This window comes from Scyliorhinus canicula, chromosome 16, assembly GCF_902713615.1.
Source record: "Scyliorhinus canicula chromosome 16, sScyCan1.1, whole genome shotgun sequence".
Lineage (NCBI taxonomy): Eukaryota > Metazoa > Chordata > Chondrichthyes > Carcharhiniformes > Scyliorhinidae > Scyliorhinus > Scyliorhinus canicula.
The window spans coordinates 85,167,385-85,194,124 of NC_052161.1; the positions used below are offsets into that span (position 1 = coordinate 85,167,385).

General features: G+C 54.4%; 1 protein-coding gene across 1 annotated transcript in view; it reads left to right on the top strand.

Moving 5' to 3' along the window:
• The first annotated feature begins 5,442 nt into the window (after nt 1–5,442).
• LOC119979701 (gamma-enolase) overlaps nt 5,443–26,740 on the top strand; it is a 47,854-nt gene continuing 26,556 nt past the window's right edge. The window contains exons 1-5 of the mRNA XM_038822252.1: nt 5,443–5,538; nt 17,136–17,194; nt 18,021–18,090; nt 22,145–22,278; nt 23,126–23,348. Of these exons, the coding sequence (XP_038678180.1) occupies nt 18,060–18,090; nt 22,145–22,278; nt 23,126–23,348 (388 nt within the window). The 5' untranslated portion in view covers nt 5,443–5,538; nt 17,136–17,194; nt 18,021–18,059. The remainder of the gene's footprint in view (nt 5,539–17,135; nt 17,195–18,020; nt 18,091–22,144; nt 22,279–23,125; nt 23,349–26,740) is intronic.

Sequence of the window (26,740 nt, forward strand, 5' to 3'; positions counted from 1 at the left end):
TTCCATCCGGAAGAACCTTTTCCGTACAAATCCATCTGTGGGATAGAGCTTTTTGTCCCCTATCCGGTACTTCCGGGTATACCCAAAATTCACTCCAACTATGTAATACTTGCTGTTTATTTGAAGCCACCAAAATCTCACGCGCATGTGGGCTTCTACTCCTATTAGTATTCGTAGTCTTACTCATGTTCCGAGATCTTGATAAACTACGTCCCCTCTCCCGCCTGGTATCTCGGGCGGTATTCTCCCCTACCCGGCGGGGCGGGGGGGGGGTCCCGGCCTAGCGGAGTGCCGCCAACCACTCCGGCGTCAGGCCTCCCCAAAGGTGCGGAATTCTCCGCACCTTAAGGAGCTAGGCCCGCGCTGGAGTGGCTCCCACTCCGCCGACTGGCGCCAACAGCCTTTGGCGCCACGCCGACCGGCGTCAGGGCTGACTGAAAGGCCTTCGCCGGCCAGCGTGAGTCCGCGCATGCGCCGGAGCGTCAGCAGCCGCTGACGTCACCACCGGCACATGCGCGGTGGTGGGGGTCTCTTCCGCCTCTGCCATGGTGGAGGCCGTGGTGGCGGAGGAAGAAAAAGAGTGCCCCCACGGCACAGGCCCGCCCGCCGATCGGTGGCACCCCCGGGGTCCGATCGCCTCGCGCCCACCCCACCACCCAGGACCCCAGGGCCCGCTCCAGCCGCCTGCTCCCACCGGCACAGAAATGGTTTAAACCACGTCGGTGGGAGAGGCCTGACAGCGGTGGGACATCAGCCCATTGCGGGCCGGAGAATCGCCGCGGGGGGTACGCCGACCGACGGGGCGCGATTCCCGCCCCCGCCAATTCCCGGGTGGCGGAGAACTCCGGCCACGGCGGGATTTACGAAGGCCCCGGGTGATTCCCCGAACCTGCGGGGGGTCGGAGAATTCCGCCCCTCGTTCTGTACTGCTACTGCTTGATCTTTCCCTTCTGTTGTGGGATGTCCTTTCAATTGTTCTCGACCTTTTCCTGCGAACTTGTTCACTATCCGATGTACTATCAGAACTCGCACTGTATTTCTGTGCCCTCCATTTTTGAACTTGGTTTTCCCAATCCATTGTCTTAACTCCCTTCCCTGAATGCTGTACATTCAACCAATGTTTATACTTTCCAGTGGCCTTCCCTGCTCTACTAATAACAGTTGCATCCTTCCATTGACTAGACCCTTCAGGCAAGTATGTCACTTTTGTACCAACTTTTGGCAGTTGTCCTTTTGGAAAAATGGCCTGTTCTAATTTATCAGGAGTGTTGTGTTCCTCTACATAAACCCTGTCTATATCAGTTAACTGGTCCTCATAGTTCTGTAACACGTGCGTACCAGATGACTCTGGTTCCTCGTCATGTCTGTCTGCTCTGTCTAAATTTGAAAATTTATAATCGGTACCCATTATCCTTGATGACTGTACCCTAGCAGTTTGATTACCATGTTGCAAAATAAATGTTTTGCCATCTATGCCTACGATCTTCCCTGGACCTTTCCATTCATTAAAATTGTTTCTCTTATAGTATACCATGTCTCCTTGCTGAAAAACGGCATCTGATAGCCGTACATTATGTCTTAAAGCTCTGCGAATTCTTTCAGAGACTTCTGCTTCCAAAAAACATTTTCTGCTGCTATGTAATGCATTTAAATGTTCAGTAAAACCAGAGCTAATTGTAGTCTCCTCCCAAGCTGGAGACTGGACATCCAAAATGGACGGAATTTTAGGATTTCTACCAAACACTAATTGATAAGGACTATAGCCCCTAACCATCTGCACTGAATTCTTTGCATGTACTGCCCATGCTAAAGCTGAATTTAGCCTGCAGTTTGGTCGATCTGCCAAAATTTTCGGAAGCATGTCATCGATGACAGCATGATTTCTTTCGCAGACACCATTACTAAATGGGCTTTTTGCAGCCATGTTCATAACTCTGATATTCATGTTTTCGCACATATCCCTAAACTCATCATTAGCAAATTCTCCTCCATTGTCCGTAAGGAATTTTGCCGGTGGACCCATTCCTGTCCCGATCCATTTTTCCACGATTTGATCCAGAATTACTCTCTTTTCTTTACTTCGTATAATTGTTGATTGACTAAATCTGGTTGCTAAATCTACAAAATGCAAAATAAATATATTATTTGCTTTATCCCAGATCTTAAGGTCCGTGGCCACAATGTCGTTAAAATCCCTGGCCAAAGGTAGGGTTACTATCGGTCGTGCTGGTGTCCTTCTGTACTTCCTATAAACTTCACAGCGATCACTAACCTGTTCTATCAGCTTAGTATAGTCGTCATCCCTTACCCCTGCATCCTTTAATAAATTTTTCAGCCTCTGAGGAGACGGATGTGCAAATTGCCTATGCAGTTTTACTACAACAAGCTTTTTATCAGCTAAAGTCTCATTTTCAACTGCCATTAACACATCCTTAACCACTCTACTTGAAATATTATTTGTCAGTAATGGAATACAATAGTGTCCCGACTGTGTAAATTGTAAGTCCACCGTCTTTCGAAAAACTGTTGCCTTATCCTGTTCCATATCCAGTTTCATGTGTGCTTTCTTCGTCGACGGTCTGCTCAGAAGCAAAGGTATCTCACTTGATACAACATCCGTGCTAATGAAATGATTCACTCCAGCAATATTGCAAGGGATCACCACTCTTTTCAGCGACTTCAGAGTATTATCATCCCCAAACCTGAAACTTGTGGAACTTTTAAATTCCATTACCTTGTTACAATTTTAAGCATTCAAGGAGTCCAGATAACATTTTAACCAGTCAATCCCACACACAGTAGATGTGCAGCCACTGTCCAATACAGCACAGTTGAAGGATTCTGCAACCAACACTGTCATTACCAGCGTAAAACTGCTGGTTAATAGGACAATGCCTTCTTTCTGGTCACTATCTTTTTCCTCTTCTGACTCTTCCGTGTCATGTGTCGCTTCAAACACTTTTATAACGTGTTGGGCAGTTGAAAGTATAATGGCATTGAGAGTCACATCGAAAACATCGATTTATCATGCCCCGTGCATTTCTGGGGTTCATCCTCCTATTGTAGGTTCTAACTGGGTTTCTGTCTTCATAATTTCCTTGTCTCGGTCTCCTTTTATAGTCTTGAGGCCTGTTCGTAGCCGTACGATTTTGCCATCCTGTTAGTAATGTATCTTCCATATTCTGCCTTATTGCAGGCTGACCTATTTGGGTCATTAGAGCCATCGGAATCGAATATTTCCCCAGAAACTTTTGTAAAGCTTTTGTCATCTGTTCGAATAAGGTATCCTTATCCGCAAACTGAACTCCTGTCAAAACCAGGAGCCTATCCATGTTGGACACTCTAGCACAGTCAAGTAATTTAAACGCCAACACAGACTGTGGAAATTCCAGGTTGTGTTTCTGCAGCCTTTTATATAGTCTGCCAAATTCCATTATATAGTCTTCAATGGAGAAATCCTCCATTTTCCGGAACTTATTAATATCCGACCATGCTTCATACGCACTTAACAAGTCATCTTTCTTATAAATCGTATCCATATAATGTAATAAGGTGGCCAGACCTTCTTCTGAGTCTAACTCTTCCAATTCCAGCTCAGAAAGCACTTTGTTTCAGATTTTACTGCCATATGGTAAAGAAAGAGCCAATGCCATACCTTGCTTTCTCTTTCCCAAAGCAGTTACCTTAGTCCACATAACTACTGCACTTCTCCATTGGTCGTACGATTCCCTTTCAGAAAATAAGGGGGGATAGTCATACCCGGCCATCTTTATCCTGGGTTCAGCCATGTATCCCTTTTTTTTTCACTCACTCCTTGGTTTGATCTGGAAAAATTGTATCTTTCAACCCTTCACATTTACACAGCAACCATCCTCTGCTACTAAATATTAGATATATTAGATGCTGTGGTATGAAGAGACAAAAGTTCTGTTCTTTTTCCACCAACACACTTTTATTTCTTCCAACAGACTCTGCACAAAACTCTACACATCACCAGACCCAGAGGCCACCTGAAATCCCTTTACATATCAGTGTCAATTATTGGACACTTAACATAAATGAGACAACTAATTGCAATGTCTCTTTTTTATTAAATAATTTCTATTCAAAATGTTCACATTATAAATAACAGAAAGAAAAAATAGAACCCCCCCCCCCCCACCGCCCCTTTACACAAATAATAAAACAAAAAGAACTCAGCCTTGCCCCGGTCATGTGCGCCCTGTGCAGAACCTTAAATTGTATCAGGCTAAGCCTCGCGCAAGAGGAAGAAGAGTTTATCCTTCCCAGGGCAGCCGCCCACATACCCTAGTCGATCTCCTCCCCCAGCTCCTCCTCCCACATATCTTTTAACTCCTTCGCCGAGGCCTCCTCCTACTCCTGCATCACCTGATAAGTTGTCGAGATCCATTGCAATGTCTCCTAACCCATTACTTAATATCTGACTCTCTCGTTCTCTCCCTCTCGATCTCTGACTCTCTCGATTTGTCTCTCTCGTTCTCTGACTCTCTCCTATTCTGACTCTCTCGATCTCTGTCTCCCGTTCTCTCTCTCTCTCCTTCTCTGACTCTCTCCTTCTCTGACTCTCTCGTTCTCTGACTCTCTCGTTCTCTGACTCTCCCGTTCTCTGACTCTCTCGTTCTCTGAATCTCTCGTTCTCTCTCTCTCGATCTCTGACTTTCTCACTCTCTCTCTCTCGTTCTCTGACTCTCTCGATCTCTGACTCTCTCGATCTCTGACTCTCTCGATCTCTGACTCTCTCGATCTCTCTCTCTCTCATTCTCTGACTCTCTTGATCTTTGACTCTCGTTCTCTGCTTCTCTCGTTCTCTGCTCTCGTTCTCTGGCTCTCTCGTTCTCTGACTCTCCCATTCTCTGACTCTCTCTTGTTCTCTGAATCTCTTGTTCTCTCTCTCTCGATCTCTGACTTTCTCATTCTCTCTCTCTCTCTCGTTCTCTGACTCTCTCGATCTCTGACTCTCTCGATCTCTGACTCTCTCGTTCTCTGACTCTCTCGTTCTCTGACTCTCTCGATCTCTGACTCTCTCGTTCTCTGACTCTCTCGTTCTCTGACTCTCTCGTCCTCTGACTCTCTCGATCTCTGACTCTCTTGATCTCTGACTCTCTCGATCTCTGACTCTCTCGATCTCTGACTCTCTCGATCTCTGACTCTCTCGATCTCTGACTCTCTCGATCTCTGACTCTCTCATTCTCTGACTCTCTCATTCTTTGACTCTCTCGTTCTCTATCTCTATTTCCCTTTCCCTCTTTCTTTCTTTCTGTGTCCATCTCTGTGTCTCTCTGTGCCTCCGTCTCTCTCTCTCTCTCTGTCTCACTCACTCTCTCTCTTTCACTCTCTCTGTCTTTTTCTCTCTTTCACTCTCACTTTCATTGATATACAATCATCGTCTCATTCTCTCTCTCTCTCATCCCTGTCTCCCAGGTCTGTTCCGGGCTGCTGTACCCAGCGGGGCTTCCACCGGAATCTATGAAGCTCTGGAACTCCGGGACAATGACAAGGGCCGTTTCCTGGGAAAAGGTGAGCGATACAGGGATCGCAGGGTCACAGGGTGGAGGGACGAGATTGTGCCATCAACTGACACCAAGTCACCACCTCACATGAGGCCAGGGTGTGTGGTGGTAATGGACCGCCCTCAATATGAAGTCCACATTTCATAAAGCTTGGCATCAAGGAGACCAAGCAAAACAGGGGTAGATGGGAAACAGCGGAGAAAAACCACCGCTCGTTAGAGTCATACCTGACACGAAGGAAGATGGTTGTGGTGGTTTGAACTCCGGTCCAGGTCATCACTGCAGGAGTTCCTCAGGGTAGTGTCCGAGGCCCAACCACCTTCAGCTGCTCCATCAATGACCTCCCTGATGCACGATCAATTGCACAAAGACTTGAATTGGATACAACTGAGACTTTATTGCTCTCAGATGTGTGGCCTCCCACAACAGCTGGCGAAATGGCTGCTGCATGGGGGACACACATATTTATACTCCGCCTACTGGGCGGAGCCAGCAGGCAGGGACTATCAACGTACCTGTAGCACAGGTCCTACCATACAACCTCTAATAGGTGCAACAGTGGTTTACCACATTCATCCCCTGTTAAAATTGAGTCCAGCGGGGGTGGTGCAGAACTATATACAACAAATGGTTTTTACATTTACAACATTCAATAGAGAGAAGGAAATAAAAAGTGTCTTTTGAAGTCCAGTGGATCATTTAGAGGTTTAACCGGCCCGGGGCCTTGATGTGCCGCTGGGAGCGACGCAGTGGTGGAGGCGATGCTGCTGGTGTCCAGTGACTCCGTGAGTGTGCCAAAATCCTCTTCATCCTCGGGCATGGGCAGGGGGAGGACGGATGGTCGTGGGGGGGGTTGCTGCTGGGAGCGCCGGGGGAGGGAAGGGTGGCGCCGGGCCGGGTGGGTGTGTGTGTGTGGAACCTGCTGGTGCGTGGTCCCTGAGGGAGACAGTTTCCTGGCAGCCATCGGGGTACGCCACGTAGGTGTACTGGGGGTTTGCATGGAGCAACTGCACCCTCTCCGCCTTGTGGAGTCAGACGTTCCTACGGAGCAGGACGAGTCCTGGAGCTGCGAGCCAATTCGGGAGCGACACCCCGGATGTGGACTTCCTGGGGAAGGCAAAAAGACGTTCATGGGGTGTGTTGTTAGTGGCGGTGCACAGTAGAATGGAGTGTAGTGCATCCGGGACGACCTGCTGCCAGCGAGCGGCCGGGAGGTTCCTGGACCATAGGGCCAGTTGGACGGCCCTCCATACCGTCCCGTTCTCCCTCTCGACCTGCCCGTTTCCCCAGGGATTATAGCTGGTCGTCCTCCTGGAGGCGATACCCCTGCTGAGCAGGAACTGACGCAGCTCATCACTCATGAATGAAGATCCCCTGTCACTGTGGATGTAGGCAGGTAAACCAAACAGAGCGAAGATCGTGTTGAAGGCTTTGATGATGGTGGCAGACGTCATATCGGGGCATGGGATGGCGAAGGGGAATCTGGAGTACTCATCGACCACACTGAGAATATAAATGATTCGGTTGGTGGAGGGGAGGGGCCCTTTGAAATCCACGCTGAGGTATTCAAAGGGGCGGGAGGCCTTCACCAGGCGCACACGCTCCAGCCGGTAGAAGTGCGGCTTGCACTCCGCACAGACCTGGCAGTCCCTGGTGATTGTCCATACTTCCCCAACAGAGTAGGGCAGATTGCGGGCCTTTATGAAATGGTACAACCGTATGACTCCCGGCTGTCGTGCAGGGTCCAGAGTCGGTCTACTTGTGCACTGGCACATGTACCTCGGGATAGGGCGTCTGGGGGCTCATTGAGCTTGCCGGGGCGATACAAAATCTCGTAACTGTAGGTGGAGAGCTTGATTTGACCATGAAGGCTACCGACTGTTGGTCAGTGAGGAGAGTGAATCTCCTGCCAGCCAGGTAATGCCTCCAATGCCGCACAGCTTCAACGATAGCTTGGGCCTCTTTTTCGACAGATGAGTGCCGAATTTCTGACACATGAAGGGTATGGGAAAAGAATGCCACGGGTCTGCCTGCCTGATTGAGGGTGGCGGCTAGGGCGACGTCTGATGCGTCGCTGTCTACTTGAAAGGGCAGTGTCTTGTCTACTGCGTGCATTCCGGCCTTGGCGAAATCGGCTCTGATACGGACGACGGCCTGTTGTGCCTCAGCCGTCAGGGGAAAATGGGTGGACTGTATGAGTGGGCAGGCCTTGTCTGCATAGTTTGGGACCCACTGAGCGTAGTACGAAAAGAACCCCAGGCAGTGGTTGAGGGCCTTGGGGCAGTGGGGAAGGAGGAGTTCCATGAGGGAGCGCATGCGGTCGGGATCGGGCCCCAGTAGTCCGTTCTGGACCACGTAGCCGAGGATGGCTAAGCGGGCCGTGCTAAACACGCACTTCTCCTTGTTATAGGTGAGGTTTAGGAGAGTGGCGGTGTGGAGAAATTTGGCAAGGTTGGCGTCGTTGTCCTGCTGATCGTGGCCGCAGATGGCGACGTTGTCTCGGTACGGAAAGGTGGCCCACAAACCGTAACGGTCGACCATTCAGTCCATCTCCCTTTGGAACATCGCGACCCCGTTGGTGACGCCGAAGGGAACCCTGAAGAAGTGATAGAGGCGACCGTCTGCCTCGACGGCCGTGTATGGATGGTCCGATTTACGAATGGGGAGCTGGTGGTAGGTGGATTTGAGGTCTACCAATGAGAAGACCCGATACTGTGCAATCTGATTGACCATATCAGATATGCGTGGGAGGGGATACGCGTCGGGCTGCGTGTACCGATTGATGGTCTGGCTGTAATCCATGACCATTCTGTGTTTCTCCCCAGTTTTAACTACTACCACTTGGGCTCTCCAGGGGCTGTTGCTGGCCTCGATACTGCCTTCCCGAAGCAGCCGCTGGGCCTCGGACCTGATGAAGGTCCTGTCCTGGGCGCTGTACCGTCTGCTCCTGGTGGCGACGGGTTTGCAATCCGGAGTTAGATTGGCAAAGAGGGAGGGTGGATCGACCTTAAGGGTCGCGAGGCCACACACAGTAAGGGGTGGTAAGGGCCCGCCGAATTTGAGGGTTAGGCTCTGGAGGTTGCACTGGAAGTCCAGGCCTAGGAGCAGGGCAGCGCAGAGATTAGGGAGGACGTAGAGACGGAAGCCGCTGAATTCTACGCCCTGGACCGTGAGTGTGACCGTACAGTACCCCCGGATCGCCACGGAATGGGATCCGGAGGCCAGGGAGATTATTTGGTTGGCGGGGTGGACCGCGAGGGAGCAACGCCTTACCGTATCCGGGTGGATGAAGCTTTCGGTGCTCCCGGAGTCCAGCAGGCAAGAGGTCACCTGACCGTTGATTCTGACACTGGTCGATGCGGTGGCCAGGTTGTGCGGACGAGACTGGTCGATGGTCACTGAGACGAGTCGTGGTCGGTCGTTGCTTGTGTCGGATGATGGGGAGCCCGGGGGGCACAGGTCCTGGAATGCTGGCGGCACCCATTGTCCATAAACGAGGGAGGTGGGGGCGATATCGGCGACTGCACGGGTCTGGCACACCACGGCGAAGTGCCCCTTCTTACCGCAAGCCTTAAAAAAGGCCAGCTCGGGCCGGGCAGCGTTGGTGGGGGTGTTTCTGCTGGCCTCAAAAGTAGGATCTGGGACCCTCGGGGTTCGATGGCTGGCGCATGACGCAGGTGTATTAGCTGGGTAAGGCCCCCGCTGGTGCGGCCGTCTGTGGGGTTCACGATGCATAGGAGGGGTAGGCCGCGCGGCTGGGGGTGTGGGCCTGAACGTTGCGCGAGGCAACCGTCATAGAGAGCGCTAGTTTCTTTGTCTGCGAGATCGAGTGTGGCCTCTTCTAACAGTCGCTGGCATATGAGGTCCGACCCCATCCCCGTAACAAACGCATCCCGCATGAGGAGGTTGAATGTTCAGTGGCCGTAACGGCCTGACAGTCACAGTCCCGGACGAGTGGGATTAGGGCCCGCCAGAAGTCTTCTATGGACTCACCAGGGAGTTGAGAGCGAGTAGCCAGTACGTGCCTGGCAAAGAACGTGTTCATCTTCTGAGCGTAATTCTCTTTGAGAAGCATCATGGCCTCGGCGTAGTTCGGCACGTCTTGGATTAGCGGAAAGACGCTGGAGCTCAACCTTGAGTACAGTATCTGTATTTTCTGAGCCTCCAAGACAGGGCTGGGCGCCGAGTTGATGTACGCCTCGAAACAAGCTAGCCAGTGTTGAAAGTCCTTTTTGGCGTTGCTTGAATGTGGATCCAGCTGCAGGTGATCCGGTTTTATACCGGCCCTGATGGAATGCATCCCAGGGTACTGAAAGAGATGGCTGGAGTAATAGCAGATGCACTGGTGGTAATTTTCCAAAATTCGCTGAACACTGGGGCAGTCCTAGAGGATTGGAAAACAGCAAATGTGACACCACTGTTTAAAAAGGGAAGTAGACAAAAGATGGGGAATTATAGACCGGCTAGCTTAACCTCTGTCGTGGGAAAGATGCTTGAGTCTATTGTCAAGAAAGAGATAGGAGGGCACCTCGATAGAAATTGTCCCATTGAACAGACGAAGCATGGATTCATGAAGGGCAGGTCATGCTTGACGAATCTCTTGGAATTCTATGAAGACATTTCGAGCAAGGTAGACAAAGGGGACCCAGTGGATGTGGTGTACCTAGATTTCCAAAAGGCCTTTGACAAGGTACCGCACAAGAGGCTTCTGCATAAGATAAGGATGCATGGTGTTAAGGATAGAGTACCCTTAAGGGTAAATGCTTCACAGCTCCAGGGTCCCAGGTTCGATTCCCGGCTGGGTCACTGTCTGTGTGGAGTCTGCACGTCCTCCCCGTGTGTGCGTGGGTTTCCTCCGGGTGCTCCGGTTTCCTCCCACAGTCCAAAGATGTGCGGGTTAGGTGGATTGGCCATGCTAAATTGCCCGTAGTGTCCTGAAAAGTAAGGTTAAGGGGGGGGGGTTGTTGGGTTACGGGTATAGGGTGGATACGTGGGTTTGAGTAGGGTGATCATGGCTCGGCACAACATCGAGGGCCGAAGGGCCTGTTCTGTGCTGTACTGTTCTATGTTCTATGTACTAGCATGGATAGAGGATTGGTTGTCTAACAGGAAACAAAGAGTGGGAATAAATGAGTGCTATTCTGGTTGGCAATCAGTGACGAGTGGTGTGCCTCAGGGATCGGTGTTGGGACCACAATTATTTACAATTTATATAGACTATTTGGAGTTGGGAACTACGTGTAAGGTATCCAAGTTTGCAGATGACACGAAGGTGTGTGGCAGAGCAAAGTGTACTGAGGGCTGTAAAACCTTACAGAGGAACACTGACACATTGAGTGAGTGGGCAAAGGTCTGGTAGATGGAGTATAATGTCAATAAGTGTGAAGCCATGCATTTTGGTAGGAGTAATAATAGAACGGATTATTACTTAAATGGTAAAAAGCTGCAGCATGCTGCTATGCAGAGGGACCTGGGTGTACTTGTGCATGAGTCACAGAAGGTTGGTCTGCAGGTGCAACAAGTAATTAGGAAGGCAAATGGAATTTTGTCCTTCATTGCGAAGGGGATTGAGTTTAAAAGTAGAGAGGTAATGTTGCAGTTGTACAAGGTGCTGGTGAGGCCACACCTGGAGTACTGTGTGCAGTTTTGGTCTCCACGCTTGAGAAAGGATGTGCTAGCACTAGAGGGGGTGCAGAGGAGGTTCACTAGGCTGATTCCGGAGTTGAGGGGGTTATCGTATGAGGAGAGGCTGAGTAGATTGGGATTATATTCACTGGAATTCAGAAGGTTGAGGGGGGATCTAATAGAAACATATAAAATTTTGAAGGGAATGGATAAGATAGTAGAAAGGATGTTTCCACTGGTAGGTGAAAGTAGGACAAGAGGGCATAGCCTCAAGATTAGGGGGAGCAGATTTAGGACTGAATCAAGGAGGAACTTCTTCACTCAGAGGGTGGTTAAAGTATGGAATTCCCTACCGAAAGGAGTAGTAGACGCTACTTCATTGAATATATTTAAAGATAGGGCAGATGTTTTTTTGAAAAATAAAGGAATTACGGGATATGGCGAGAATGCGGGTAAGTGGTTCTGAGACCACGAATAGATCAGCCATGATCTTATAGAATGGCGGAGCAGGCTCGAAGGGCCGGACGGTCTACTTCTGCTCCTAGTTCTTATGTTCTTATACGCAGGTCCATCTTTTGACAATCTTAGAGCAATAAATTGACGCACGATCAATTGCACAAAGACTTGAGTTGGGTACAACTGAAGCTTTATTGCTCTTAAGATGTGTGGCCTCCCACAGCAGCTGGCGAAATGGCTGCAGCATGGAGGACACGCACATTTATATTCCGCCTACTGGGCGGAGCCAGCAGGCAGGGACTACCGACGTACCTGTAGTACAGGTCCAACCATACATCCTCTTATAGAGGTGCAACAGTGGTTTACCACACTCCTTCCATCATAAGGTCAGAAGTGAGGATGTTCCCCAATGACTGCACAATGTTCAGCACCATTCGCAACTCCTCAGATAATGAAGCAGTTCATGTCCAAATGCAGTAAAATCTGGAGAATATCCAGGCGTGGGTGACAAGTGGCAAATTACATTTGTGCCATACAAGTGCCAGGCAATGACCATCTCCTACAAGAGAGATTCTAACCATCTCCCCCTTGACATTTAGTGGCATTACCATCGCACATTTGGTAGTTCCCGCCAGAGTTCATGTTTTTTGGTCCATTTAGCCCGGTTCCCAGGGGAAATTGGTTGACAAATCCAGCCCAGCTAACTGTACTTTATGAGAATATGTCAAAAGCCGTGAAAAAGAATGTCGGAAAGAAGGTACGAATGGCAGCCCTTCAGTGAAGACGGAGAAGATGTGAAGCTCGTTGAGGGGAAAGATGACGGAGGTGACTTCATTGGGTGGGGCCGCACCTATCACAGTAGATACGCTGACTTGAGGTAATGGAAATCGAGTTTCAGACATAATTTAGAAAGCGCTTTGAGAGGCAAGGAAGGGAAATGATGGAGACCCTCAAGTAGTCTGTTGAGGACGGACTGGGCCCGATAAGGAAGAGTGGGAAGGACCTCGGAGGCGGTGAAGGAGCATGGAGAGGTGCTGAAGGGGGTGTAGGGGACTTGTTGTGACACAGCGACCAGACAGTCTTGCTGGAAACTGAACTGCTGGTGGTGGAGGAGAGGAATAAGGGCCAAAGGGCGAAGGTCGAGGACCTGGAGAACAGGTCGAGGAGGCACAACCCCAGGATCGTGGGGTTGCCGGAGAGGGTGCAGGGCCCCAGGCCAACCGAGTACGTTGCCCAGATGTTTGAAAACGTTGATTGGGTGGGGGTGCGAAAACAGATGCCCCCTCTTGAGCTGGGTAGGGCCCACTGAACTCTCTGGTTGAGGCCATGGGTGAATGAGCCGCCAAGGGCAGTGATAGTGTGTTTCCACAGTTAGAACATAGAACATAGAACAGTACAGCACAGAACAGGCCCTTCGGCCCTCGATGTTGTGCCGAGCCATGATCACCCTACTCAAACCCACGTATCTACCCGTAACCCAACAACCCCCCCTTAACCTTACATTTTAGGACACTACGGGCAATTTAGCATGGCCAATCCACCTAACCCGCACATCTTTGGACTGTGGGAGGAAACCGGAGCACCCGGAGGAAACCCACGCACACACGGGGAGGACGTGCAGACTCCACACAGACAGTGACCCAGCCGGGAATCGAACCTGGGACCCTGGAGCTGTGAAGCATTTATGCTAACCACCATGCTACCATGCTGCCCAATCGTCAGTTATCGGCTGAAGGAGCGGGTCTTGAAATTGGCCAAAGAAAACTGGGATGCGAGGTGGGAAGACAGCAGCATTTGGATTGATCAGCATGCGGCCTTTAATAAGGCGAAGTCAGTGTTGTACAAGAGCGGTGTATGTTTTGGTGCGGTGTACCTGGCGGGTTTGAGTCATGCACAACTCAAAAGGATCGCTTTTTCGAGATGGCGACGGAGGCTTTCGTCAGAGAACGAGGGCTTGGAATTGAGTGGATTTGCATGGGATTTTAAATGGTGTTGATGGGACAAGATTGTTTGCCGATGTTTTAATATTTTTTGTACATATGTTTGGTTAACTGGAGTTAATTGTTCTATATTGGAGTGTATATGTTGTTGGGGGAGTGGTGGGGGGAGGGGGGAAAGAAGTTGGGGCTAATGATTAAGGCAGTCATGTGGATAATAGATGGACCAAGGTGCAAAGTTGAGAAGTGTAAAGGCTTTGGTTTTGATTATTGCTTTGTGGCTGAAGGGTAGGGGTGGGGGGGGGGACGATGGTGGGCGGGGGAGGTTCTGTCTCTTTTCTTTGCCTTTGGGAGTGGGCCCAGGTTGGGGGGGGGGGGGGGGCTACCTCACCAGCAGTTAGATTTAAGGTAGTAAACGGGAGTGAGGTGGGGGTAGGGGCTGCGGCCTGTTTAGCCAGGTTTCGATGAGCCTAGAAAGAGTGTCTAGTGGGGGAACAGGATGGTTGGGAGAGAGGTTTCTGGGTTGGGAGTGGGGTAGGGGGGTGGAGGAGGAGGGCAGATGCTGACAGTGACCAGGGGTTTTCCTATGGGTGGGGCTGGTGGCCACCTTGGGTGGGCCTCGGTGCCAGGAACTTGCAAGAGGGAAGGGATAACCGCTCGCGGTGGAGATGGATAACTTTAGAGAGAGAGGGAGAGACCCCCGATCAAAGAGCAAAGAAAAGTACAGCACAGGAACAGGCCCTTCGGCCCTCCAAGCCTGCAGGCTTGTCACGTGGAATGTTAGGGACGGGGGGGGGGGGGGGGGGGCAGTGAAACACTTGAGAGATTTCTCTCACCTGAAGAACTCCTTCTCGAGCACCATGTCATTGATTCTGAAGGTTGAACTGGAGCCCTGTCTTTGAGTGGCCATATTTGGGGTGTCAGACTCACCAGAGCAGACAGACGAGGGCTGATGTTCTGGCCTTCGCATCGCTGATTTCCCAGAGGCGAGTACTGCTGGAGTGATGGGCAGTTTCTCTGTCCAGTGCCCCTGTGTGGCTGGGAGATCTGATGGGATACTTCGAGAACGGAGGCTAGGAGCGGTGGCGCGTGAATCTCGGCTGCCGGGCCTTGATGATTGCGTCAAAGTGGCGCGCCTGGAGTGACACGGTCGGCTGCACCTAAGTGACGTCAGCCGTGCATGCGCAGGTTGGCCGGCTCCAACCCGCGCATGCGCGGTTGCCGTCTTCCCCTCCGGCTTGACCTTGCGGGGCGGCGGTGGGAAAAGAGTGCGTCTTTTAGAGACGCGGGCCCGACGATCGGTGGCACCGATCGCGGGCCAGACACCTCCTGAGCACGCCCGTGGTGCTCGATCCTCCCTCCGTCCCCCACAGGCCCCACACACAGCGGTCGCGCGCTGTTCACGCCGGCAGCGACTAGGTGTGGTTGGCACCGGCGTGAACCGGTCGGGTTTACGCCATTTTGGGGGGGGCTGGGAGAATCGCGGGGGGTGCCAGGGCGGCGCGGCGTGATTCGCCTGGCCCTCCCACGATTCTCCCACCCGGCGTGGGGGGTCAGAGAATCGCGCCCCCCGTGTCTGTGTGGGTTTCCTCCGGGTGCTCCGGTTTCCTCCCACATTCCAAAGTTGTGCAGGTTAGGTGGATTGGCCATGCTAAATTGCCCCTTAGTGTTGAAAAGGTTAGCTGGGGTTCCAAGGATAGGGTGGAGGTGTAGGCTCTTTCCGAGGGTCGGTACAGACCCGAAGGGCTGAATGGCCTCTGCACTGTAAATTCTATGATTCTATAAAATATATTTTTTAAAGTTTCCCTCCAAGTCCCCCACACACCATCCCGACTGGGAAATATGTCGGCTGTTCCTTCACTGTCGCTAGGTCAGAATCCTGGAACTTTCTCTCTAACAGCGCCATGGCTGTACCTACACCACACGGGACTGCAGCGGGTTCAAGATGGTGGCTCACCCACCACCCTGTCAAGGGGCAATTAGGGATGGTCAATACAATGCCAGCGTTGCCCAGATCTCTGTGGACAAATAAATAAAACAGATTTTCCGCACTTTCTCGAATGCCGGCATCCTTCCTAAATGTAGTTGCCCATAAATGGACACAATTGTACCCCAGAATGGTGCCAAGGTTTGAGGGTCTTTAGTCAATGGGGTGGAGCTGGTTCTCCCAGGGCTCTTCAGCTCGATCGGCCAAGCCTGCATCACTTCAAACAGAGACACGGACATGACCCAGGGACATTATCGCAATGGTGTTTCTGGGATCTTTTGGTGTTTAAATTTCAAACGAGATGGCTGTGATTAACACCTCAAACCCAAGCCTTTGGCTGTTGAGTTGCTTTGGGTGGGTTCTCAGGAGGGGATGGGGCGAGATGAATGCAAGTCGGTTTAATGACAGATCCCCCAGCCCACAGACATCGGTCGCCGGTGGCATCAACATATTAATCGGGGACGATTTGCAGATGAAGAACATTCTGGAAGAATTTATGATTCCCCCCTCCCCCCACCGCAAAAAAAGACACTCGGGTGAACTGTCTGCCTCCGTGGCCGCATGTTCCTCGCCGACGCGCCATCGCCAGGATTTCCTGTTCTCGCCATCGGCCAAGGGGATTTCCCATTGCTCCCACCCCATGCCGCCGGGAAACCCGTGTGTGGGGATGTGATGCCGACGGAACGGAAAATATCGCCAGTGGAGAATTTACCCCCACTCTCAGCTAAAGGGTTAACATGAGGTCTCTGGTGCTGGTGATTCTTTCCAAGCCCAACCCCACTCTGGAGTAGATTCTCACAAGGAAAGGTAATTAAGCAGTTTCCAGGGAGCTGGAGACCTCTTTACTCTGGCGGACAGTTGGCCAACGGGGTTGCGTGGCCATTTAAGGATTTGAAAGACAGAAACGTACTTTTGGAAACCGTGTTTTATGAGCTCGTTTTATGCTGGGGGTGGGGCAGGAAACAAAAGGGTCAACTGCTTGGCTGACAATGGGAATAGTGATTTCACAGATCCGGTTGTTGAGGGAGCAACTGTATAAATCGGACACCATTTCAATGAGTCCATCATCTGTCCTTTTCCCTTCAACCATTGACTTTCTACCTTCTGTCAGGACCCCTCAGTTTTGTTTGATTTTGCGCTTGTGTGCGAGTGTGTATGTGTGCGCATGTTCACTTGTGTGCGTGAATGTGTGTCTGTACACGTGCGAGAGTGCGTGTGAGTGAGCGTGCATGTGAGCGAGTGTGCGTGTGAGAGAGAGCGAGTGTGTTGTGTGTCGGTGAGCGTGAGTGCGCACACATGTGAGGTGAAAGTGCGAGAGTCAGTATATTTGGAAAGAGTAATCATAATACTGTCATATTAATAATGTTTGCCTTTTGACTTGCCAAATCTGATTTGATGAACTGATAAATTTGAGGTTTATTGAGGAAACCTGGTCACTGAAAGCTCACTCCGAGATTCAACGGGAAAGCACATGTTTGACCGCATTACGAGCTAAATGAATCATTTAAATATATGTGGTGACCTGGGGAGGAGTGGGACTAGTCAAACAGCGCCCGCCTCGCAGCTCCGTAATAACACTTTCCTCTTTCATTATCACAGGGGTTCTCCAAGCAGTCGGTCACATCAATGACACCATTGCTCCCGCACTCATCAGCGAGGTAAGGAGAGGAGGAAACAGGGACTGGGTGATGGCAGAGAGGACAGAGGCAGAGAGAGAGAGGCCGAGGGGGAGAGAGGTTGGGAGGTCAGGAAGGAGAGAGAGTGGCACAGGGAGAGGGGGAGGAGAGGGTGAAGAGAAAGCAATGGAGAGGCAGAGAGTGTCTGATGGAAGAAAAGTGGGAAGGAGGGTGACTGAGGGAAGAGGAGAGAGTGACAGAGGGAGGGCGGTATGGAAGGAGGGAGAAAGGGAGGGTTAGAGGGAGAAGGATCAAGGGAGGGGGAAGAGAAAGGGACGCACTGAGGACAAGAGAGTGGTTGGTGTAAAACCAAGAGGGAAAGAGAGAGAGAGTGAGAGAGAGCTGCACATAGGAAGAGAGTGAAGGGGATGGGAGAGACAGAGAAGGCGGGGGAGAGAAAGTGAGGAATTGCAAGAGAGAGACAGTCAGGGAGAGAGAGAAACAGACAGTGACGGAAAGAGTCAGACACCAAGGATAGAGAGAGACACAGAGGGAGAGACAACCAGACACAGAGGGACACATAGACACAGAGGAAAACACAGTGAGGGAAAGACAGCGAGGGAGAGAGAGCGAGGGAGAGAGGGCGAGGGAGAGACGGCGAGGGAGAGACGGCGAGGGAGAGAGAGCGAGGGAAAGACGGCGAGGGAGAAAGAGCGAGGGAGAGACGGCGAGGGAGAGACGGCGAGGGAGAGAAGGCGAGGGAGAGAGAGAATGAAGGTGATTTAAGAAGAGGGGAATGGAGAGGGGGACTGACAGATGGGGATGGGGTGTTGTTACCCTCTGACGCTGACGCTCTGGGTTTGTGCAGAACCTCAATGTAACCGAGCAGGAGAAAATCGACCAGGTGATGCTGAACCTTGACGGGACGGAGAACAAATGTGAGTTCAACCAGCAAGGGGGCCACTGCCCCCACCCCCACACACACTGCCCCCACACACACTGCCCCGACCCCCACACACACTGCCCCCATCCCCACACACACTGCCCCACCCACACTGCCCCCACCCCCACACACACTGCCCCCACCCCCACACACACTGCCCCCACCCCCACCCACACTGCCCCCAAACCCACACACACAGCCCCACCCCCACACTGCCCCCACCCACACTGCCCCCACCCACACACACACTGCCCCCACACACACTGGCCCACCCCCACACTGCCCCCACCCCCACACACACTGCCCCCACACACACTGCCCCGACCCCCAGCACCACACACACTGCCCCCACCCCCACACACACTGCCCCCACCCCCACACACACTGCCCCGATCTCCACCCACACTGCCCCCACCCCCACACACACTGCCCCCACCCCCACACACACTGCCCCCACCCCCACACACACTGCCCCACCCCCACACTGCCCCCACCCACACTGCCCCCACCCCCACACACACTGCCCCCACACACACTGGCCCACCCCCACACTGCCCCCACCCCCACACACACTGCCCCCACCCCCACGCACACTGCCCCACCCCCACACACACTGCCCCACCCCCACACACACTGCCCCCACACACACTGCCCCCACCCCCACACACACTGCCCCCACACACACTGCCCCCACCCCCACACAAACTGCCCCCACCCCCACACACACTGCCCCCACCCCCACACACACTGCCCCCACCCCCACACACACTGCCCCCACCCCCACACACACTGCCCCCACCCCCACACACACTGTCCCCACCCCCACACTGCCCCGACCTCCACACACACAGCCCCCACCCCCACACACACTGCCCCCATCCCCACACACACTGCCCCCACCCCCACACACACTGCCCCCATCCCCACACACACTGCCCCCACCCCCACACACACTGCCCCCACCCCCACACACACTGCCCCCACCCCCACCCCCACACACACTGCCCCACCCCCACACACACTGCCCCAACCCCACCCACACTGCCCCACCCCCACCCCCACACACACTGCCCCACCCCCACACACACTGCCCCACCCCACACACACTGCCCCCACCCCCACACACACTGCCCCCACCCCCACCCCCACACACACTGCCCCCATCCCCACACACACTGCCCCAACCCCACACACACTGCCCCCATCCCCACACACACTGCCCCCATCCCCACACACACTGCCCCACCCCCACACACACTGCCCCCATCCCCCACACACACTGCCCCCACCCCCACACACACTGCCCCCACCCCCACACACACTGTCCCCACCCCCACACACATGCCCCCACCCCCACACACACTGCCCCCATCCCCATACACACTGCCCCCACCCCCACACACACTGCCCCCACCCCCACACACACTGCCCCCACCCCCACACACACTGCCCCCACCCCCACACACACTGCCCCCACCCCCACACACACACTGCCCCCACCCCCACACACACTGCCCCACTCCCACACACACTGCCCCCACACACACTGCCCCCACACACACTGCCCCCACCCCCACACACACTGCCCCCACACACACTGCCCCCACCCCCACACACACTGCCCCCACACACACCCACACTGTCCCCACCCCCACACACACTGCCCCGACCCCCACACACACTGCCCCCACCCCCACACACACTGCCCCCACCCCCACACACACTGCCCCCACACACACCCACACTGTCCCCACCCCCACACACACTGCCCCGACCCCCACACACACTGCCCCCACCCCCACACACACTGCCCCACCCCCACACACACTGCCCCCACACACACTGCCCCCACCCCCCACACACACTGCCCCCACCCCCACACACACTGCCCCCACACACACTGCCCCCATCCCCACACACACTGCCCCCACCCCCACACACACTGCCCCGACCTCCACCCACACTGCCCCCACCCCCACACACACTGCCCCCACCCCCACACACACTGCCCCCACCCCCACACACACTGCCCCACCCCCACACTGCCCCCACCCACACTGCCCCCACCCCCACACACACTGCCCCCACACACACTGCCCCACCCCCACACTGCCCCCACCCACACTGCCCCCACCCCCACACACACTGCCCCCACCCCCACATGCCCCCACCCACACTGCCCCCACCCCCACACACACTGCCCCCACCCCCACGCACATTGCCCCACCCCCACACACACTGCCCACCCCCACACACACTGCCCCCACCCCCACACACACTGCCCCCACCCCCACACACACTGCCCCCACACACACTGCCCCCCCCCCCACACACACTGCCCCCACCCCCACACACACTGCCCCCACCCCCACACACACTGCCCCACCCCCACACACACTGCCCCCACCCCCACACACACTGCCCCCATCCCCACACACACTGCCCCCACCCCCACACACACTGCCCCCACCCCCACACACACTGCCCCCATCCCCACACACACTGCCCCCATCCCCACACAACACTGCCCCCACCCCCACACACACTGCCCCCACCCCCACACACACTGCCCCCACCCCCACCCCCCACACACACTGCCCCACCCCCACACACACTGCCCCAACCCCACCCACACTGCCCCCACCCCCACCCCCACACACACTGCCCCACCCCCCACACACACTGCCCCACCCCACACACACTGCCCCCACCCCCACACACACTGCCCCCACCCCCACCCCCACACACACTGCCCCCATCCCCACACACACTGCCCCAACCCCCACCCCCACACACACTGCCCCCATCCCCACAACACACTGCCCCCACACACACTGCCCCCACCCCCACACACACTGCCCCCACCCCCACACACACTGCCCCCACCCCCACACACACTGCCCCCACCCCCACACACACTGCCCCCACCCCCACACACACTGCCCCCACCCCCACACACACTGCCCCCACCCCCACACACACTGTCCCCACCCCCACACACATGCCCCCACCCCCACACACACTGCCCCCATCCCCATACACACTGCCCCCACCCCCACACACACTGCCCCCACCCCCACACACACTGCCCCCACCCCCACACACACTGCCCCCACCCCCACACACACTGCCCCCACCCCCACACACACTGCCCCCACCCCCCACACACACTGCCCCACCCCCACACACACTGCCCCCACACACACTGCCCCCACACACACTGCCCCCACCCCCACACACACTGCCCCCACACACACTGCCCCCACCCCCACACACACTGCCCCCACACACACCCACACTGTCCCCACCCCCACACACACTGCCCCCACCCCCACACACACTGCCCCCACCCCCACACACACTGCCCCACCCCCACACACACTGCCCCCACACACACTGCCCCCACCCCCACACACACTGCCCCCACCCCCACACACACTGCCCCCACACACACTGCCCCCACCCCCACACACACTGCCCCCACCCCCACACACACTGCCCCCACCCCCACACACACTGCCCCGACCTCCACCCCCACACACACTGCCCCCACCCCCACACACACTGCCCCCACCCCCACACACACTGCCCCACCCCCACACACACTGTCCCCACCCCCACACACATGCCCCCACCCCCACACACACTGCCCCCACCCCCACACACACTGTCCCCACCCCCACACACATGCCCCCACCCCCACACACACTGCCCCCACCCCCACACACACTGCCCCACCCCCACACACACTGCCCCACCCCACACACACACTGCCCCACCCCCACACACACTGCCCCCACCCCCACACACACTGCCCAGACCCCCAGACACTCTTCCCCCACCCCCACACACTCTGACCCCATCCCCACACACACTGCCCCCACCCTCCTCCAATCGCCCTCACCCTCCTCACTTCCATTCTACACTCTGCGAGTCCGAGCCGCCAATGGCTTGACCCTGATTTGGAAGAGGTGTGTGTAGGGTCACTGTGTGGATCGAACCTCCATAACCTAAGTTTCACCACTTCTCTCTACCGTCCCCCACTGCAGCCAAATTCGGAGCCAACGCAATCCTTGGTGTTTCCTTGGCGGTTTGCAAGGCTGGTGCCGCGGAGAAGGAAGTTCCCCTGTATCGCCACATCGCCGACCTCGCAGGGAACTCTGACGTCATCCTGCCAGTACCGGTATGTCCAGCCAATTGCAAATATCAAGCAATGACTCTCCAACAGTGCGGCCTTCCCTCAGTATTGACCCTCTGACAGTGCAGCACTCCCTCAGTACTTCCTTGACAGTGCGGCACTCCCTCAGTACTGACCCTCTGACAGTGCGGCACTCCCTCAGTACTGACCCTCTGACAGTGCGGCACTCCCTCAGTACTGACCCTCTGACAGTGCAGCACTCCCTCAGTACTGACCCTCTGACAGAGCGGCACTCCCTCAGTACTGTCCCTCTGACAGTGCGGCGCTCCCTCAGTACTGACCCTCTGACAGAGCGGCACTCCCTCAGTAATGACCCTCCGACAGTGCGGCACTCCATCAGTACTGATGCTCCAAATGTGCAAGGCTCCTCATGACTGATCCTGTGACAGTTTTACTCTGTATCTAACCCCGTGCTGTACCCGTCCTGGGGGTGTTTGATGGGGACAGTGCAGAGGGAACTTTACTCTGTATCTAACCCCGTGCTATACATGTCCTGGGAGTGTTTGATGGGGACAGTGCAGAGGGAGCTTTACTCTGTATCTAACCCTGTGCTGTACCTGTTCTGGGAGTGTTTGATGGAGTCAGTGTAGAGGGAGCTTTACTCTGTATCTAACCCCGTGCTGTACCTGTCCTAGGAGTGTTTGATGGGGACAGTGTAGTGGGAGTTTTACTCTGTATCTAACCTGTACTGTACCTGTTCTGGGAGTGTTTGATGGAGTCAGTGTAGAGGGAGCTTTACTCTGTATCTAACCCTGTGCTGTACCTGTTCTCGGGGTGTTTGGTAGAGGGAGCTTTACTCTGTATGTAACCCTGTGCTGTCCTCTAACCTCAGGCCTTCAATGTGATCAATGGAGGTTCCCATGCTGGGAATAAATTGGCCATGCAGGAGTTCATGATTCTCCCTGTCGGAGCGGAGAGTTTCCGGGACGCCTTACGGATTGGTGCTGAGGTGTATCACACTCTGAAGAGCGTTATCAAATCCAAATATGGGCAGGATGCCACCAATGTAGGCGACGAGGGAGGTTTCGCCCCCAACATCTTGGAGAACTCTGAAGGTGAGGGTGAGGTTAGGGCCGGTCAAGGACAGTAGTGGGAACTTGTGCATGGAGTCAGAAGAGATATGAGAAGCGTTGAATGAATATTTTTCTTCTGTGATCACCAAGGGGAGAAACTATGGGCGGAGATTCTCCGCTCCCCACACCGGGTGGGAGAATCGCGGGAGGGCCGGGCGACTCACGACACGCCCGCCTGGCGCCCTCCGCGATTCTCCCACCCCCCGCTCGGAAGAATCGCTGCTCACCGTTTTTCACGGTGACCGGCGATTCTCCGGCCCAGATGAGCTGAGCGGCCTGCCGTTCGCGACCGGTTCACGATGGCGGCAACCACACCTGGTCGCTGCCGTCGTGAATATGGCGCCAAAAGCTGGTTTGAAGCTTGTGGGGGGCGGAGAGGGAAGTGAGCACCACGGCCGTGCTCGGGAGGGGACTGGCCCGTGATCGGTGCCCACCGATCGTCGGGCCGGCGTCTCAAAGGGACGCACTCTTTCCCCTCCGCCGCCCCGCAAGATCAAGCCGCCACGTCTTGCGGGGCAGCGGAGGGGAAGACGGCAACCGCGCATGCGCGGGTTTGAGCCGTCAGCCGTCGTGACGTCAGCCGCGCACGCGCGAGTTGGAGCCAGCCACCCTGCGCATGCGCGGCTGACGTCACTTAGACGCGCCGGCTGCGTCATTCTCGGCGCGCCGCGTTGAAGCAAGCGTCAAGGCTCGGCGGCCGAGAGTTACGGAGGGCCGCTCCTAGCCCCCCGGGTGGGGGTGAATAAGGTGAGAGGAGCGGCCTCCGAGTCCGTCGTGAAACTCGGCCGAGTTCACGACGGCCTTCCCGATTTTTTGCGGGAGCGGAGAATTCCGCCCTATGTTTTTGAGGATGAGAGTGTGATACAGGTGGGTAGGCTGGAGGAGGTAGATGTTCTGAGGAAGGGTGTATTAGCAAGTTTGAAAAAGCTTAGGGTCGAGAAGTCCCCTGGGCCGGATGGGATATATCCTAGGATTCTTTGGGAGGCAAGGGAGAGATTGCAGAGCATTTGGCTTTGATCTTTGGGTCCTCACTGTCCACGGGGATAGTGCCAGAGGACTGGAGAGTGGCAAATGTTGTTCCTTTGTTCAAGAAAGGGAGTAGGAATGACCCTGGTAATTATAGCCCGGTTAGTCTTACTTCGGTGGTAGGTACGTTAATGGAAAAGGTCCTGAAGGATAGGATTTATGACCATTTGGAAAGATGCAGCTTAATCCGGGATAGTCAACACGGATTCATGAAGGGTAAGTCTTGCCTCACAAATTTGATTGAATTCTTTGAGGAGGTAACTAAGTGTGTAGATGAAGGTAGAGCAGTTGACGTCGTATACATGGATTTTAGTAAGGCATTCGATAAGGTTCCCCATGGTCGGCTCATGAAGAAAGTAAGGAGATGTGGGATAGAGGGAAATTTGGCCAATTGGATAAGTAACTGGCTATCACATAGAAGACAGAGGGTGGTGGTGGATGGAAAATTTTCAGACTGGAGACCAGTTACCAGCGGTGTACCACAGGGATCAGTGCTGGGTCCTCTGCTATTTGTGATTTTTATCAATGACTTGGAGGAGGGGGCTGAAGGGTGGGTTTGCTGATTTGCTGATGACACCAGGATTGGTGGAGTAGTGGATGAGGTGGAGGGCTGTTGTAGGCTGCAAAGAGACATTGATACGATGCAGAACTGGTGAAAAATGGCAGATGGAGTTTGACCCTGATAAGTGCGAGGTGATTCATTTTGGTAGGAAACATTTGAATGTGGATTACAGGGTCAACGGCAGGGTTCTGAGGAATGTGGAGGAACAGAGAGATCTTGGGATTCATGTCCACAGATCTCTGAAGGTTGCCACTCAAGTGGATAGAGCCGTGAAGAAGGCTTATAGTGTGTTAGCGTTTATTAACAGGGGGCTTGAGTTTGAGAGCCGCGGGGTTATGCTGCAACTATACATGACCCTGGTGAGACCACATTTGGAGTATTGTGTGCAGTTCTGGTCACCTCATTATAGGATGGATGTGGAAGCATTGGAAAGGGTGCAAAGGAGATTTACCAGGATGCTGCCTGGTTTGGAGGGTAGGTCATATGAGGAAAGATTGAGGGAGCTAGGGCTTTTCTCTTTGGAGCGGAGGAGGCTGAGAGGCAACTTAATAGAGGTTTATAAGATGATGAGGGGGATAGATAGAGTGGACGTTCAGAGACTATTTCCTCGGGTGGATGTAGCTGTTGCAAGGGGGCATAACTATAAGGTTCAGGGTGGGAGATATAGGAGGGATGTCCGAGGTAGGTTCTTAGAGAGTGGTTAGGGTGTGGAATGGACTGCCTGCTGTGATAGTGGAGTCAGACACTTTAGGAACTTTCAAGCGGTTATTGGATAGGCACATGGAGCACACCACAATGAAAGGGAGTGGGATAGCTTGATCTTGGTTTCGGACAAAGCTCGGCACAACATCGAGGGCCGAAGGGCCTGTTCTGTGCTGTAATGTTCTATGTGAGGCTACAGGCTCTATTCCCAACCTACTAATTCTGGTTTGGCCTCCCACTCCACTTCAAAATCTGACCCCTGAACCCCTCGCCTGTATTGATTGCGCCTGCCTCTGGCAATGCTCCCTGGCCTGCACCCGCCTACCGATGCCCCCCTCCCTCGGTGTACTCCCTCCACATGCAAACCTGTTTGCCCCCCTCCTCTCTCTTTTTGATTCCTCCACTCTGTCTCACCCCCAACCTGTATCTTGACCCCTGCCCTGACCCCGTGTCCACTTGCTGACTCCTTGACCCTTGCCCTGAGGCTTGTCCAAACTCTGACCCATTGACCCCTGCTCTGACCCTGTGTCCACTCTCTCCTTCAGCACTTCCTTTACCTCTCATCTATTCGCTGAACCCAGCTGCCTCACTTCCCTCCTCGGCCCCCGTTGTAGCCCAATCAATATGTCTCCTTTCATGATAATTACTGTCCTTCTCTCTCCCCCCTCCCCTCTCGCTCTCTCTCCCCCCCCCCTTCACTCTCTTTTACCCCCCCCCCCTTTTGCTCTATTTCTCTGTCACTTTCCCTCTCTACCCGTTCCCCCACTCCCCCATCTTGTTATCACAATCACTCCGTCCCTCCACCTCTCATTCTCTCCCTCTCCATCACTCTCTCTTTATCTACCCTCCTTCTCCTGTATCCCTCCCTCTGGGCCTCTCTCTGTCTTTCTGAACCTCTGTCTCCATCTCTGTTTCTCTTTCCTCTTTTTCTTTCTCTCTCCCCCTCTCTCCTCTCTCTTACTTTCTCTCCCCCTCCCTCCCTCTTTCCTCCCTCTCCCGCTCACTCTCCTCCTGCCTTACCCTCTCCCTCTCTCCTCTCTGTCTCTCTCGCTGTCTCTCTGTCCATCCCTTTCTTTCCCTTTCT